This window comes from Colias eurytheme, chromosome 1 (genome assembly GCF_061535395.1).
Source record: "Colias eurytheme isolate Ceu_HAF_F1 chromosome 1, ilColEury1 Martin Lab GWU primary, whole genome shotgun sequence".
Lineage (NCBI taxonomy): Eukaryota > Metazoa > Arthropoda > Insecta > Lepidoptera > Pieridae > Colias > Colias eurytheme.
Window position 1 is genome coordinate 7,261,178 of NC_142980.1, and position 14,455 is coordinate 7,275,632.

The window sequence follows — 14,455 nt, forward strand, 5'->3', positions numbered from 1 at the left end:
ATAAAGATTAAAAATCATACTTTATTGAACAACAAACAAAAAACTTAAACATATACATCGATTAATTAAATAATAATATAATAAACGATGATAGACTAGAATATACAAACAATTTAAACTTATTTTAATATGCTCGTATATATGTTAAGTATAAATAAATTAAAATAGAATATTTTAAACAACACAGGAAATTTTATAAATCAACAATAGCTATTATGGCTGACGTCGGAGCAAAAGTATCAAAAGAGAAAATAATATATGCTTAAATAAAACTACTAACTTTATAAATAGGACACATATTTTTCTACAACATTCAATTGTTATTAACATTATATTACATTTATTCTTATAACAAACGAATAATGAAAGAATATAATAGACTATCTCATGCTTAAAGTTTAACACTGACTTACATATTTTCGTGTGCTCTCTTAATTTAAGATTAAGACAAAGAAATATGTAGCCGAGGAAATGCTTAGGTACTTTTCCTCACAATAAGTGATCAATTATTTCCAAAAATATAATCAAGAACAAGGATTGTCTTGTGTTCGTATTATAAGTGCCTGAGTAATATTGATGATATATTTTATTAGGTATATACCTTTTTCTACGTGACTCATCAGGCATTAATTTTTATTTACAATTTAATTTTAGAGCCTACTAAACGAATAGAGATCAATAATGGATATTTATGGATATAAAGCTAATATTTTAAAGGAAATGTACTTAATCTAAATAAAATTACATCGATAATAGACATCAATCTAAAAGCTCTTACATTTAAATTCAATTTTGTACAACACCACAATTGTATAACATTTAGACATTAATTGACGACATACAAACAACTAGAGAAAATAAACAAATATCATTTTATGACTAAATTACTATCAAGTTTAATATTACAATGTAATTTTAATATAATTCGTATGTATCAGGTATAATTATTTGGCAACTACATTCTATTTTTTAATAACCATCGATGATACCTACAACATAAATATCAGCCCCCCTAGTCAAGTGGCTTTCTGTTAGCGTAGCGTTCAATAGAATAGACTACGAATGTATGAGATTGACGTAGGCTGTAGATGAACGTATCTACAGGTTACGTCAATCTCATACATTCGTAGTCTATTCTATTGAACGCTACGCTAACAGAAAGCCACTTGACTAGGGGGGCAGGAATGAAGAGATCTAATGACATATTATGTACCTTGTGAAGGTTCAGTTAAATAAATTATGATACATAGTTATAAAATTATAAATATTCAAATCCATGTAGCATTTTTTATAATTTTCCAATAAATAAATAACAATGGTATATATTATAATTAATTTGATTCACTATCAAACTGGCCGGACATAAAGAAAATACATATTTGATATTACATTATAATACACTAGAGGTCCGCCCCGGCTTCGCCCGTGGTACATATTTCGCAATAAAAGGTAGCCTATGTCCTTTCTCGGGTATCAAAATATCACTATACCAAATTTCATGCAAATTGGTTCAGTAGTTTAGGCGTGATTGAGTAACAGACAGACAGAGTTACTTTCGCATTTATAATATTAGTATGGATAATATATTAAAAATATATATACTTATTCATCACAAAAGAGGCCAATCATACTTCCATAATTCTATCCATATTATATAATATTATAAATGCGAAAGTAACTCTGTCCGTCTGTCTGTTAATCAAGCCTAAACTACTGAACCAAATAAACAATTAAATGAAATTTGGTATGGACATAGGCTACCTTTTATTGCGAAATATGTACCACGGGCGAAGCCGGGGCGTACCACTAGTAAATAATATAATACTATTACATACTTCATTAAAGGTACAATAATGATGTCTTTATAATTTCTAGACATTTAGGTACTTTAAACTATCTACACGTTACATATATTATTCTTATTTAAAATCTCGTCAAAAGGGTTTCATTTTTGTCTCAAGTTATGTTTTTTTTTATTTTTTATTATTATTGTAAACAAATATTCTTATTTATATGATTTTTTTTTTCAGCGTGATAAGTAAATGGTATTAAATTTTCTCAAAATTAAAAACACCGAAAAGCTTTTTTAAAATACAAAGAACTTAGAGTTCGCTTATCACAAATCCACGTATAATAATCGTTCTCTCAAAAATACATTCTCTACAAAGGCACACCCAAACATAAATATCCACATATAAAAATTCTAATTTTTTTTTGTAATATATGCTCATTTTAATAATAATAATCATCAATCACTTATCTCTTACTAATATGATCAGTTATTTACAATACTTTTTTACTTTTTTAATATGTTTTCTACTTGTCTTAATTAAGAAGAACTCTTAGGTGTTTAAAATAAACAAATGTTGCCAGAAACATATTCTGTATACCACAAGGTCATATCAAATATTTAATATTTAAGGATTATTTTATTATAAGTAATTATTAGCTTAATGATGTATTTTACCACGGTGGGCCAATTATATTATGAATATTTCAGTATTTAACTAACTACTAATGTTCTACTATTTATTTTTATTTTTGATTTTTTTATTTTTCATACAAAAAATAGGGGCTATTATCATGAAAGAAAACATGGAAGATCTGGTAATATAACATTTAACATCGATTAAACAGGTATTATATCGATTAATAGAAAAATATTAAACATCGATTAAATAGGTAACTATTAAATTGTAAACTGGACATTATAAAATAACATAATAATACATCATCATCATCATCATCATCATCATCATCATAATCATTTATTCACCATAAATACAAAATTAAATACATAGAAATAATTATCTTAATTAATTAAACATAAAAATACAAGGATATTATAATAGGACCTGATGATTAAAAAGATAATATGACCTGCAGACCTACACTAAGACAGCTTGTATCGTAGGCCTGCAACCCTTCCTGATTACACAATAAGGTAAGTGGTACTCATTATAATTCAGGTATTAAAAATTATCTGATATTATCAATCAAAATTATTTATACATAAAGATAAAACATTATTTAAACATATTAAGATTAAATTTACATTTTTATTTATTAATTTATAAACTAAATGAAATCTGCGCCTAAATTAACGCCTTTATTTATAAGTGTGTAACTATGTGTGAATATGTGTGTGTGTGTGTGTGCGTGCGTGCGTGTGTGTGTGTGTGTGTGTGTGTGTGTGTGTGTGCGTGTGTGTGTGCGATTTGTGGCAAGACAGAGAAAATAACATGGATCAGACAATAACTTTAAGCATTCTCTCAATAGCTTCATAATCACACTCAATCAACCAGTTTCTTATGGCACTGTTGGCATCTCTTATGGACATCGAAGGCAGAGCTACAATATCTTTGGCCATTCTATTGTATATGAGAGGTCCAAGAAATGCTTGCTGGCGTTGAGCAAGTTTAGTGCTTGTTTTGGGCTTAGAGAAGACTTTATCTTTCCTTCTTTTACCTATAGGGTTAGAACTGATTAATTGGTGCTGATTTAAGAGAATTTTTTGAATAAAGAGTTGTCTTACAGTTAGTACCCCACATTCAGCGAATAACTCTGATGTACCAAAATAAAAAGGCCTGGAAATGGCGACTTTCAATACCGCTCTTTGAGCCCGTTCCAGAATTAACATATTGGTACTTGGAGCACCTCCCCAAGAACTGCAGCAATAGGTTAGTAGTGGCTTACATAGTGCATTGTAGACTTTAATTATTAGGTCACGATCTGCGACTTCTCGGAGATTTTTAAAAACATAAATGAGCTTTCGAATTCTCTTACTTAGATACTCAATGTGAGGTTTCCAGCAGAACCTGCTGTCTAGGATAATTCCTAAGTACTTGATGGAGGTGACGCGTTCCAGTTCAGGACATGCACAGGAAGAAATTTGGCAGCTCAGATGTGCCTTCAATGAAATTTGCTCAGGACGATTACGCGTTTGGGAGAAAAGTATATACTTGGTCTTTGCTATATTAAGGGAAAGCTTATTATTCTGAAGCCAAGTAATTACTTGTTTTAATCCTTCCTCAGCATTTGACTGAGCCTCCTGCCAACTGTTCCCAGTGAATATTAGAGCTGTATCGTCAGCATAGGAGAAAATTTTACCTTGCTTCAAGGAGATATTAAAGAGGTCATTAACGTAGACCAAAACATATTCATTAAAATTCTATCATAACATAACATGCAATGTAGGTACCTATTTTTAACATTTTTTTAAATTACACATAGCTACACTAAATCTATTTTTTTTTTGTGTAAGATGATCTCTACTAATTGAAACTAAGAAGGAATTAATAGTTAGAAGAAATACTTAATTGTTCTATAAACGTATTCCATAATGAGAGGTTAAATTTCACTGTTCAGATGAAAATAGCATCTTAATATCTCAAATGACTGTCTGATTTGAGACAAGAAGATTTTTTACACTTTTTTTTGTTATTAAGTTAATGTTCTTCTCTCATTACGGGATACTAACAGTATGTAGAGAAAGCGATTGTATATATCAAGATAATATTATTGTGTTTAAATCATTTCATTATCATTTAACATGCCGGTTGTCTGTTTAGACGCGTGACGGTCCAAAACCGTTTTTTTTTCAGGTACAGCCTACCGTATGTAAATTTGTACAAAGTACTAAGTTACGGTTAGGTGTATTTAAAATGTACCATCAGCCTATACGACCCTATTGGTGTTAGTTGGAGGGCGAGCATTCTGGCGGAGCCGAGGGGTGTTCCAGCGGGGAAAGCGGGACTCGCCTGGTATAATTCCTTCATCCACATCATCCGCCTCAGTTTTTATTTCCATTTTCTAAAACAACAACCCAATATGCTCTTTGTTACATCATACCTACTAATAAGGATCAAACTAATAATTATATAAGCTTTCTTTTTCATCTTCAAAAAGTAAAATAAAACAAGGAAACGAGCGCAGAATGTGAAAATATACCTGCACAATAAGCCTCAGTAACATATACTGTTGTTCCACTACACGACTTATTTCCCGGAGACGAAATTTTTGTTTCTCTAATTGACATGCCATGTAATCATCACTGCTCTCAAGTACAAGATCCAAACCAGCTGTAAAAATATAAAAAAAAATCTTGATAATGCTTCCATTTCTTATGAAGTTTTCAATATGATGTCTACCGTGCTAACTTACCGTCTTCGGTAAAAGGATTGCAGAACCACTTACGCAAAAGAGTGTCGAGGAAACCCAGTTTACTCTTGCTAGTATTGGGATACTCAATCACCTCAGATTTATCTACTTTCTCCAAAATAAAAGCAGGTAGTTTTCTTTCCAGCTCCGTGTGCAGGACAACCTGAAATCACGAAAATATCATAAAAAATTAATATCTTTCAATATTATAGACTAGTCTACGAACAAGTTAAATGATTGGCGGTAAATGAAATACATTTTTATAAATATAAATGCAGAAGTTCACTCACTTGCATAGCTAAACGCTTCAACTGAGCATTTCGCCGAACGCTCTCAATGTCACCAACAGCCAAACCGATGAGCAGATTCATTAGCAGAATTGGCATGAGTACCATGAAAAGTCCTAGTATTACAAACGTCATTAAAGGATATGGTAGAAACACCTCAGATTCAGATTTGTAGTACGGTTGCACATATGTACCAACGAAATCAATTTCACCAAGCATCATGGCAAATGTCCTCAACAGCGACATGGGAATGCTTCCAAAAGAAAGATGATTTCCCTGAAAAGGTTAAAAGGTACACATTAGGTCTTTCGCCAAGCCAAAAATATCAGTTAATTTCGCGGTAGCTATTATCATTCGCATCACGCTTTTAAATCAGAAAAGTTGTACAAAAGTTCATGACGTCATGAATAAAAAATTCTTTGAAGGAAGGGATTCAATACTGGATACTTTATTAAGTGCAGTGCAAAAAATAATTCGCTAGTGGGTAGATACCGTAAGAGCCAAACCAACTTTTGACAGCAGTACGTAGAATGACAATCCAAATGCAATAATTAAAATGGAAAAGACCATTAGCACTTTGATCAGAGTTTGTAGGATTTCCAGGAACATCACTACGTAGATTCCGATCTGGTCGAAGCGTTGTAAGAGCAGAAGTAGTCCAAACCAGGATAAAAACATAGTTATCGATGCCGCAGAGTACTGTAATAACAAAAAAGACTAATATAGTAATGTCTTACATAGAGTATTGTGTACTTTATAGATTATAATATTTATTGTATTTAATGAATGTATAAGGAAGTAGGCATAATTTTACCTGCAGATCAGTTGAATGAGAAGCCAGGCTGGGGCAAACCATCAGAGTGGAGCTGACATATAATATCCAGGAAACAAAATTGGAAGGATCAGCAAGGTAATGCCATTTCTGTTGCTTTATGTTATACAGCTCTCGAATCAGGCAGACACAGTTGTAGGACAGGATCGTAACCCTGCTTACGTAGAATGCCACCATGGTTTCGAATGCAAAGGTGAACGGAAATATTGTTATTTTACCTGAAATACAGTTTCAATATAATATTGGTGTCAATGATCAATCAGAATTTATATATATATATAAAACTCAAAGGTGACTGATATAGTGATCTATCAACGCACAGCCCAAACCGCTGGACGTATCAGGCTGAAATTTGGCATGCAGGTAGATGTCATAACGTAGGCGTCCTCTAAGAAAGGATTTTAGAAAATTCATCCCCTAAAGGGGTAAAATAGGGGGTAGAAGTTTGTATGAAACTTTTTATTCCTTGGATGTATTTGCATGAAATTTAGCACACATATAGAGGGTAACTTGGATAAACACATAGCATAGGTTTTATCCCAGAAATCCCACGGGAACGGGAACTATGCGGGTTTTTCTTTGAGAACGCGGGTGAAGCCGCGGGCGGAAAGCTAGTTTATACATATGTGTTAATCTTTTATTCTTATTATTTCACTAATACCATACACATTGTAGGATAATGACAGAGGAATTATATTCTTACTTATGTTGTTGTTCGTATTATTTTCATTCTCGAGCACAAATTCACCGCTTAGTGTTTCGTTTATAACTTCCGATACGTTTTTCATCTGTTTCTTATTATCAGACGGTCCTTTCATCAAGAGATAGCCATAGAGGGTCACAAACACAAGAAATATGCAATAGAATAACAAATTCGTCAGATGAAAGTATTTTCCGTACGAATTCCATTTCATTTGCAAGTACTTTTGGCTGAGCGGATGTGCTAGCAATTCAACGCGACCATGAGCTACCATTGCCTGAAATGTTACGAAAAATTTAATGCTGTTCTCAAGAATAAACGTGTGTTTTGTGTATCGCCAAAACAAGGTACCTATCTGTTAATAAAACTTGTGATAAAACTAAAATAATGAACCATAAGGAATAATTTTTTTTCATTATTTTAAAACTTGCTCTGGCGATATAATATAATGGCGTGTACTTAAGTGTATATACATGTGAACGATAAAAAGCGAAAAAAAAAAAAACAATCCACCAATAAACCTTGCCCACACTCACAGGTGATGAAAGCTTGCTATTGTGGTCGTATCTGAAACGGCACATTGATATTTACATATTCTGCTATTTGATTTGTATTATTTATAAAATAGTTAGAAATAAACCGTGTTCCGTGATCTTATGTGCAATTCGCTAAGGTCAATTGTAGTTAGTGTCTTTAAAAATATGGGGACATACATCGATATTTTATTTCCATAGACCAAAATATACTAAATGGTGTTTTGGAGTTTTTAGAGTGGGGTCGATGAAAATAAAACCAGTTTGCATGTGACTATACATTTTACAAACGTTAGTACTGATATAAAATTGTGAGTAGATTATAATCAAGCAAAGCATCATCATGTGTTGGTGACAGCACTCACGTTGATTACACACAACGGTTCAGGCCGAAACTTTGGGTCATTGAGCGCCTGTCTGAGCGCTTGTATCTCTAGCTTCGAATGTTGGTAGTATTCAAAACAGTATTTTATCTGTGACGGAGCAAACAAATATTAAAAATGTATTATCTACTTCAAATATAGAACTTACGTTTAGGGCTGGTAATGGTGATTTTATAGCGCTATCCGGTTTCTTATTCCCATCCTCAGGTTTTAACGGAGGACATAGGGCGGAGAAGCAGTATTTGATCTAAATTTTATAAATATCATTATTTGAACATTGAATAGATTGTTATTTATAATGCATATTAACATTTTGACGTAAATCAAACAGAGAACCAAAACTACGCATAATAATTATGTGAAAATTACACAGAAGCAATATCAACATTGTTTGTCCGTCCGTCCGGGACAAATGCTTGTTCTTTATTCAATGTTGTTTAGTTTCATGAATAGTTACACACTTTACTAGTTCTGCTAGATTAAATTTCCTTAATATCTTGACTGTCGACCTTGAAGTCTTACCTCTTTAGAGATCTCTGCAGTTCTGGGTACCTATAACTCTTCAGGTATGGCAGTTGCTCGACAAACATAATATATAAAAGTTACAGATGTGATAATATTGAAAGGTTGTATATTTTTATTTCGTAGTTAATAAAATATTTAGTCAGGTAACTATGTTCTCTTTTAAAACCATACATTTATCTTATTTTGTTTTCGATATACATTACAATCCATTATGAAAATTACATCCATTGGTGATATTTATCTATTCCAAATTAATCTATAAAATAAGCTATGAACACAATTTAAAAAAAAAGTTAATTCGTGTAAGTATTTCTACATAATATTATGTCTGAAACCCTTAATATCAATTTCTACACTTAATTGGATAATCATGACGGAGAAAAACTTAATCGCAGTAAAGACCATTATATTATATAACTGTACAAAGAAAATACTAAAAGCTCCTGTTATTCACCTTTTTGATATGTTTGTAAATTTCCATATTCACATATTATTTAGATATTAATTTTAATAAATGTGATAACAAAATTAATTATCTACTACATATGAATGGTCATCAAAATTTATCAGAAGTGGTTGAGGTAGCCGAATTATAATTTCGTATCACAGGTACTCACATAGAAACTCTTAGAATCTTTCTTGCAGTCGGCTTTAGTGATGCATTTATCTTGAACTGCTTCAAACACACGGGGCATGTAAGCTATCAATGCTAGGGTCACGCAGGGGTGGCGATGAGATCGTAGGGCCATTACTTCTTGAGCCCTGGAACATTTATTTTCTTGTTTGCGGTAGTGTCAAATGTTTGATGACTAGAAGATTGTTTATTGACTTGCATGAGTTTTTTGTTTTTTTTTTATGTGAAATTATGTGTGTGTGTTTTCATAATGTATCAACTACAGCACCACTAGGTTGAATATAAATAAGGAATAGGCAAAATAATTTATAACACAACAATTTTTTAATCAAACTTTAAAATGATATGCTATACCTTTCTTCATGAGTGACCATTGCGAGTGCAGCTTCAGGGAATTTGTAATATATAGCGTAGTCAATAGCACTCATTTCACGCCTATTGTAGCCGAGGCGGCATCCCATTGAAAGTAGAAGCGCTATGGAATTCGGTTTGTTCTCCATCGTGGCCAAGTGAAGCGGGGTATTCTGAATCAGATCAATTTATTAGACTCATAGAATCATAGACGTTAGAAGGCTTTCCTAATAATTTTGAAGAAATTATTGAAATAATCGAATTGATACTGTGGCAATAGTTGTCTAATATTTTGTAATTACAAGCATTTTTGAGACTTACGCCATCTTTATCCAACTGGTCTAGAAGGTGTGAATGCACGGAATGTAGGAGCTCAATAGTTTGCGTGTATCCACTCATGGCCGCTAGATGGAGCGGATTGCGACCGTTGTGGTCTCGGTGAAGTAAAGCCCCTCTATTGAGCAGCAAATGAACTACTCGGGTGTGCCCTTCGCGCGACGCAATGTGAAGCGGTGTCAAACCTTCACCGTCACTTTCATTGATGATAAACGTTCCTTTATCGGAGTCCAGCAACTGACAAACAGTGTGGAAACGGCCATACCTGCAATTAGGTTTTACAATAACGCTTCGGCCTTTAAAATATGCCAAAGCCAATTTGTATTCATAAACGCGGAAAAGCAATATTGAAAGTTTATATTGACTTCAAAGCCTCGTGGAAGCTAATTACTAGACAATTTAAAACTTCGGAACTTTTGTGAAGTAATAATTTTCCATAAAATAAAATTTCCTCACCTGGCAGCGAAATGCAGTGGACTCTCATTGTTATTGTTCTTGGGATTGATACAAGCGCCCAGTTTGATTAAATTTTCGAGGGATCTAATGTGACCTTCACGGCTGGCGTAATGAAGCGGGGAACACCCGGTATTATCTTTTTCATTTAAGAGGACTTCCAGACTCCTCTCACTACGTTCCTTTAAATAATAAAATGATCTATTACTAACGTATCGATTAACTTGTTTGTGTTAAGATAGTTCTTTAATATTACAACACACCTTGATTATTCCTAATCTTTTTATGTTATTAATTGTTTGGAAAATTCAAAATTCATAACATTTATTAATTATTATAAAGCAATAGTTTATCGGTTGATAAATTAATGTTTAAAACACTATTAAAAATATGTTAACAAATAATCAAATTTTTTTATAATAAATAAATTATAAATTGCATCTATCATTTGTGTTCTTACGCAAGCGTCTTTCTTACTTTGCATTTTTTCGCAAAATCCTCAAGTCGTCCCCCATTTATTACGACCAAATGTAAAACATTTCGCATGTTGATATCTTTTAACTCGAGATTGGCTCCAAGTTCCATCTGAAAATAAGAGATGGTGTCATAAAGAAACAAAAATGGCTGAAACAAAATATATGACTTCTAATTAATTTAACCTGAAATATTGTTAAGAAAAGTATTGAATAACTGGGCACTAATTAAGACCTAGGGCGATAATATTGTTCGGTATATTATTACCAATAAGTGGACGGTTCTCCAACCGCACCGGGAGGCGGCCAGCAACAGGGGGGATCGCCTTTCCTTGTCCAATGGATTTATGTCTGATCCCTCAGAAATGAGGTAACTAACAATGTCAGGATGGTCAAACATGGCTGCGCAATGTATAGGTGTCATTTTTTGAACGTCACACGAATTTAGACACACTATTTTCTCTTTTGGTTGCATTGTGAACATCAGTTTCACGATCTCAAGTGCGCCCTGAAAAAAGTTTAAATAATTTTCAATGCTGTATTTAAGGCTGTATTAAATTATTTCAACAGGTCTTTTCATAATGAGATACGATGCCTTTCCAACTCTTACATAAAATTAAGACATGCTTTATACCTGAGCGCAGGCAAGATGAACTGGGGTGGATAAATCATGGTGCTGCGTAGAAATTTTTGCCCCAGATTTGAGACAGAGTTCTACGGCCCTTATGTCTCCGCCGTGGACCGCGGAATGCAGGGGCACATTGCCCTCGTTATCATGTAAGGAGAGCATTTGCTCTCTGGTGCAGCCTTTGGACTCTGCCCACTGCAGGAATACTTCCATGGTCCTGGATGAAGCGTTCTTGGCAGCTTCGTGAATTGGGTAGTATCCGTTGTTGCAGGGGCGTTTTGATTCCGCATTTAAATCGGATATCTATAAAGGAGATTTACTTACATTTTTACGAAAACATAAAGGAAGAAAAGAGAGGGATATTTTGATTCTAAAAAACTAATAAAACAGGTATTGTAACTTTGGTTGTATTTTCACTTAATAATACGGTTTGGCCTAATGTCCAATATCTATCCAGATACATAATGGCAATTGGCTCACTTGTAACTTGGTAACCCACGCAAAAAAATCGATTATACTGATCAGACAAATCTTTGTTCCTTAAAATATAGTTAATTTACCAGAATCTGAGCACACAAGTCGTGGTCGTGTATAGCAGCGACGTGCAGCGCGGTACGACCGTGCTCTCCACCAAGGTCCGCGTCGAATAATTTCTTGTACTTTGCAAATGCTTGAAGCGCGGCCACCTAAGAATTTAAGAAGTTGGTTTGTAATGAAATTTATTGCATGTTACTTGATTATATATATGATTAAAAAAGACGTGTGGCACTCGGGGACTGCCGCGGTAAAGCTATTACATGCTATGCCTTCAAGCCACACCTCCGCGCCCGTCGGAGTGGGGAGCGTTAGGTTTTTCGTTACTAAATTTATGGATTCGGTCCCTGCGCTCAAGGCCCGCGATAGAAGCTATGCAATAGCTTAAAAATAAGACGAAATTTAGATTGCAGCTCCAGCCTGTTTCTGGCGGAACGAGTTTAAATTAAATAGAAACTTATATTATGTCGGTAACATGAGGTAAATTCTGAATTGTTACAATCCAGAAGTAAGTTTTGTTTTGAAATTTTAAGTTTTTCTTTAAAATGTTATGTTAATGTTATATTTGATGGTAATTACAAGAAGTGTTGAATTGAAAGTTGTACCAATATTTTTACCATATTCAGTAACTTAACAACATAAAGTTATGAAAAACAAACAATTACCCAATAAAGATACGCACGAAATTTTATCACAACAATTTCAAACAAAGGCAGCTTAAAATTTCCATGTCACCATTGTCGTATTTACGCAATATATAATTTTCTATACTCGTTAAATTCCGTTGGAACTGTACCTACAGCATAATTATCTACACTAATATTATAAATAGGAAAGATTTTATTGTTTGAATTGTATAGGCTCTAAAACTACCTACTGGACCGAATCCAAAAATTCTTTTACCAACAAAATCCTACATTATGCCTGATGAACAAAGGCTATATTTTATGATGTTTTTATACTGGGTCAACCCGGGCAGAGCCGGGAGGAGCGGCTAGTATAATTATAAAATTCACGAACCTTGTTTAATTCAGTAGCATAATGTATTGGTGCCTGCTGTCTTCCGTTCAGCACGTCTGTTAAGACGCCCCTGTAAACATTTAATGGATGAGATAAACGTGTACTTAATTCATGTATGTAATTTGATTATAAACCAGGCAATTATTAAAATTAATTGAACATTTAAAAATAGATTCGAATTGTTCTTTGACCTTAAATTATACTTACGCGTCCAAAAGGAAGTGAATTGCATCAAGCGCGTCGTTTTCTATAGCCACGTGAAGTGGTGTGTTTCCAGCCTTGTCTTGGACGTTTAAATCTAAAATAATTAATTCAAATAATATCGCAGTTCAATTTTATCTTTATAGAGGAACTAATAGTACGAGATCCGGCTGCAGGATCAGTGCGTTCATCGGTTTTTTGCTGAAAACCGAATTTTTATGTATATTTATAATTAGGAGAATATATATCGACTAGGTTGCCAGTCAAAATTTGGCCGCAAGCATGTTTAATTAAAATTTTTCTAATCGATTTTTGGGAAAAAAATTCGTTCACTTGTTTTTTGAATAAAATGTAGTCTACATCACGTCAAATGATATAAAAATTCTAAAAAATCACGGTTGCCGCTTTTCACCTGGCCGCAACATCTTGGCAGCCTGGTGCAAACAGGTATGATTTCGATTCATTTTTACGTTCATAACGCACATTTATGAATCATATATCAAGTTAAAGCTAATTTTTTTCTATTTATTATCATATATGGTTGCCTAATTAAATCTGGCCGCAAATAAGGGTTGCTGGCTTATAAAAATTATAAATATAGGATTAGTGCGTTCATCGGTTTTTTGCTGAAAACCGAATTTTTATGTAACTATATGTATTTATAATTAGGAGAATATATATCGACTAGGTTATCAGTCAAAATTTGGCCGCAAGCATGTTTACACTCAACCTTAAATATTCAACATCTTTAACAGCCAGCAACCCTTATTTGCGGCCGGATTTAATAAGGCAACCATATATGATAATAAATAGAAAAAAATTAGCTTTAATTTGATATACGATTCATAAATGTGCGTTATGAACGTAAAAATGAATCGAAATCATACCTGTTTGCACCAGGCTGCCAAGATGTTGCGGCCAGGTGAAAAGCGGCAACCCTGATTTTTTAGAATTTTTATATCATTTGACGTGACGTAGACTACATTTTATTCAAAAAACAAGTGAACGAATTTTTGTCCCAAAAACCGATTAGAAAAATTTTAATTAAACATGCTTGCGGCCAAATTTTGACTGGCAACCTAGTCGATATATATTCTCCTAATTATAAATATACATAAAAATTCGGTTTTCAGCAAAAAACGATGAACGCACTAATCCTATATTTATAATTTTTAAAAGCCAGCAACCCTTATTTGCGGCGGGATTTAATTAGGCAACCATATATGATAATATATAGAAAAAAATTAGCTTTAATTTGATATATGATTCATAAATGTGCGTTATGAACGTAAAAATGAATCGAAATCATACCTGTTTGCACCAGGCTGCCAAGATGTTGCGGCCAGGTGAAAAGCGGCAACCGTGATTTTTTAGAATTTTTATATCATTTGACGTGATGTAGACT

General features: G+C 33.3%; 1 protein-coding gene across 1 annotated transcript in view; it reads right to left on the reverse strand.

The window, feature by feature from the left end:
- Window positions 1–4,470: 4,470 nt before the first annotated feature.
- Window positions 4,471–14,455, reverse strand: part of TrpA1 (Transient receptor potential cation channel A1) — a 42,071-nt gene continuing 32,086 nt past the window's right edge. The window contains exons 4-21 of the mRNA XM_090109132.1: window positions 13,057–13,147; window positions 12,850–12,919; window positions 11,856–11,981; window positions 11,302–11,598; window positions 10,936–11,175; window positions 10,672–10,779; window positions 10,198–10,376; window positions 9,727–10,006; window positions 9,409–9,578; window positions 9,038–9,182; window positions 8,044–8,142; window positions 6,983–7,256; window positions 6,262–6,497; window positions 5,940–6,146; window positions 5,451–5,723; window positions 5,164–5,323; window positions 4,951–5,081; window positions 4,471–4,812 (exon numbers count right to left, since the gene is read on the reverse strand). Of these exons, the coding sequence (XP_089965258.1) occupies window positions 4,678–4,812; window positions 4,951–5,081; window positions 5,164–5,323; window positions 5,451–5,723; window positions 5,940–6,146; window positions 6,262–6,497; window positions 6,983–7,256; window positions 8,044–8,142; window positions 9,038–9,182; window positions 9,409–9,578; window positions 9,727–10,006; window positions 10,198–10,376; window positions 10,672–10,779; window positions 10,936–11,175; window positions 11,302–11,598; window positions 11,856–11,981; window positions 12,850–12,919; window positions 13,057–13,147 (3,221 nt within the window). The 3' untranslated portion in view covers window positions 4,471–4,677. The remainder of the gene's footprint in view (window positions 4,813–4,950; window positions 5,082–5,163; window positions 5,324–5,450; window positions 5,724–5,939; window positions 6,147–6,261; window positions 6,498–6,982; window positions 7,257–8,043; window positions 8,143–9,037; window positions 9,183–9,408; window positions 9,579–9,726; window positions 10,007–10,197; window positions 10,377–10,671; window positions 10,780–10,935; window positions 11,176–11,301; window positions 11,599–11,855; window positions 11,982–12,849; window positions 12,920–13,056; window positions 13,148–14,455) is intronic.